This window comes from Terrapene carolina, unplaced genomic scaffold, assembly GCF_002925995.2.
Source record: "Terrapene carolina triunguis isolate 2854851 unplaced genomic scaffold, T_m_triunguis-2.0 Scaffold89, whole genome shotgun sequence".
Lineage (NCBI taxonomy): Eukaryota > Metazoa > Chordata > Testudines > Emydidae > Terrapene > Terrapene triunguis.
The window spans coordinates 32,562,071-32,563,815 of NW_020664440.1; the positions used below are offsets into that span (position 1 = coordinate 32,562,071).

A 1,745-nucleotide genomic window follows, 5' to 3' on the forward strand; every position below is an offset into this window, starting at 1 on the left:
GGTCCAAAAGTAGACATTGATGCTCCTGATTTGGAAATCGAGGGGCCAGAAGGAAAATGGAAAGGTCCTAAATTTAAGAAGCCTGAAATGCATTTTAACGTTCCTAAAATATCCATGCCAGATATCGATTTAAATTTGAAAGGTCCTAAACTGAAGGGAGATGTGGATGTTTCTATTCCCAAAGTAGGGGGTGATTTGAAAGGTCCCAAAGTTGAAGTCAAAGGACCAGATATTGATCTTGAGGCTCCAAAACTTGATATAGAAGGAAAGACAAAAAAATCGAGATTTAAACTTCCTAAATTCAGTTTTTCTGGCCCTAAAGTTCAAAGCCCTGATGTGGATGTGAAACTTAAGAAATCTGATATTGATATTTCTGGACCAAAGGTGGATGTGAGTGCTCCAGATGTGGACATTCAGGGGAAAGCAAAAGGATCTAAATTTAAAATGCCTTTCCTAAGCATTTCATCACCTAAAGTGTCAATGCCAGATGTGGAGTTAAATCTGAAAGGGCCTAAACTGAAAGGAGACCTAGATGTTTCTGGCCCAAAGCTAGAAGGGGATTTAAAAGGGCCTGAAATTGACATCAAAAGCCCCCAAATAGACATCAGTGCACCAGACGTTGATATTCATGGCCCAGAGGGTAAACTCAAAATGCCAAAATTGAAAATGCCTAAATTTGGAACGCCTGGGTTCAAAGGAGAGGGACCAGATATGGATGTAAAACTTCCAAAAGGGGAGGTGGATGTTTCAGGTCCCAAGATAGACATTGATGCTCCAGATTTGGAAATTGAAGCTCCTGATGGAAAACTGAAAGGCCCTAAATTTAAGATGCCTGAAATGCATTTTAATGTTCCTAAAATCTCCATGCCAGACATTGATTTGAATTTGAAAGGCCCTAAATTGAAGGGAGATGTGGATGTTTCTGTACCAAAACTAGAAGGGGATTTGAAAGGCCCTGAAGTCGATATCAAAGGCCCTAAACTGGACATAGATGCCCCCGATGTGGAAATTGAAGGCCCAGAAGGCAAGTGGAAAGGTCCCAAATTTAAGATGCCTGATATGCATTTTAAAGCACCTAAAATCTCCATGCCAGATTTTGATTTGAATCTGAAAGGACCTAAAGTGAAGGGGGATGTGGATGTTTCTGTACCAAAGCTAGAAGGGGATTTGAAAGGGCCTGAGTTTGATATCAAAGGTCCCAAAGTGGACATAGATGCTCCAGACCTTGATATTGAAGGTCCTGAAGGAAAATGGAAAGGCCCCAAATTTAAGATGCCTGAAATGAATATCAAGGCACCGAAAGTCTCAATGCCTGACATTGATTTTAACCTCAAAGGCCCTAAACTGAAGGGAGACATAGATGTTTCTGGCCCTAAGATGGAAGGAGATTTGAAGGGGCCTGAAATTGATATCAGAAGTCCCAAAGTGGAGATTGGTACACCAGACGTGGATATTCACGGCCCAGAGGGTAAACTCAAAATGCCTAAATTCAAAATGCCCAAATTTGGAATGCCTGGGTTCAAAGGAGAGGGACCAGATGTGGATGTAAGTCTTCCAAAGGGGGAGATTGATATTTCAGGACCTACAATAGACATTGATGCTCCTGATGTGGAGATTGAAGGACCAGAAGGAAAATGGAAAGGTCCAAAATTTAAGATGCCTGAAATGAATATCAAGGCCCCTAAAATCTCCATGCCGGACTTTGATTTGAACCTGAGAGGCCCTAAAGTGAAGGGGGATGTGGA

The 1,745-nt window shown here is 41.7% G+C and overlaps 1 protein-coding gene across 1 annotated transcript in view; it reads left to right on the top strand.

Annotated features, from left to right (window-relative positions):
• The window catches only part of LOC112109665 (neuroblast differentiation-associated protein AHNAK-like), a 28,217-nt gene that overhangs the window by 20,226 nt on the left and 6,246 nt on the right, over positions 1-1,745 (top strand). Inside the window, 1 exon segment of the mRNA XM_029911192.1 lies at positions 1-1,642. This exon segment is cut by the window's left edge and continues 10 nt beyond it. Within this exon segment, the coding sequence (XP_029767052.1) occupies positions 1-1,642 (1,642 nt within the window).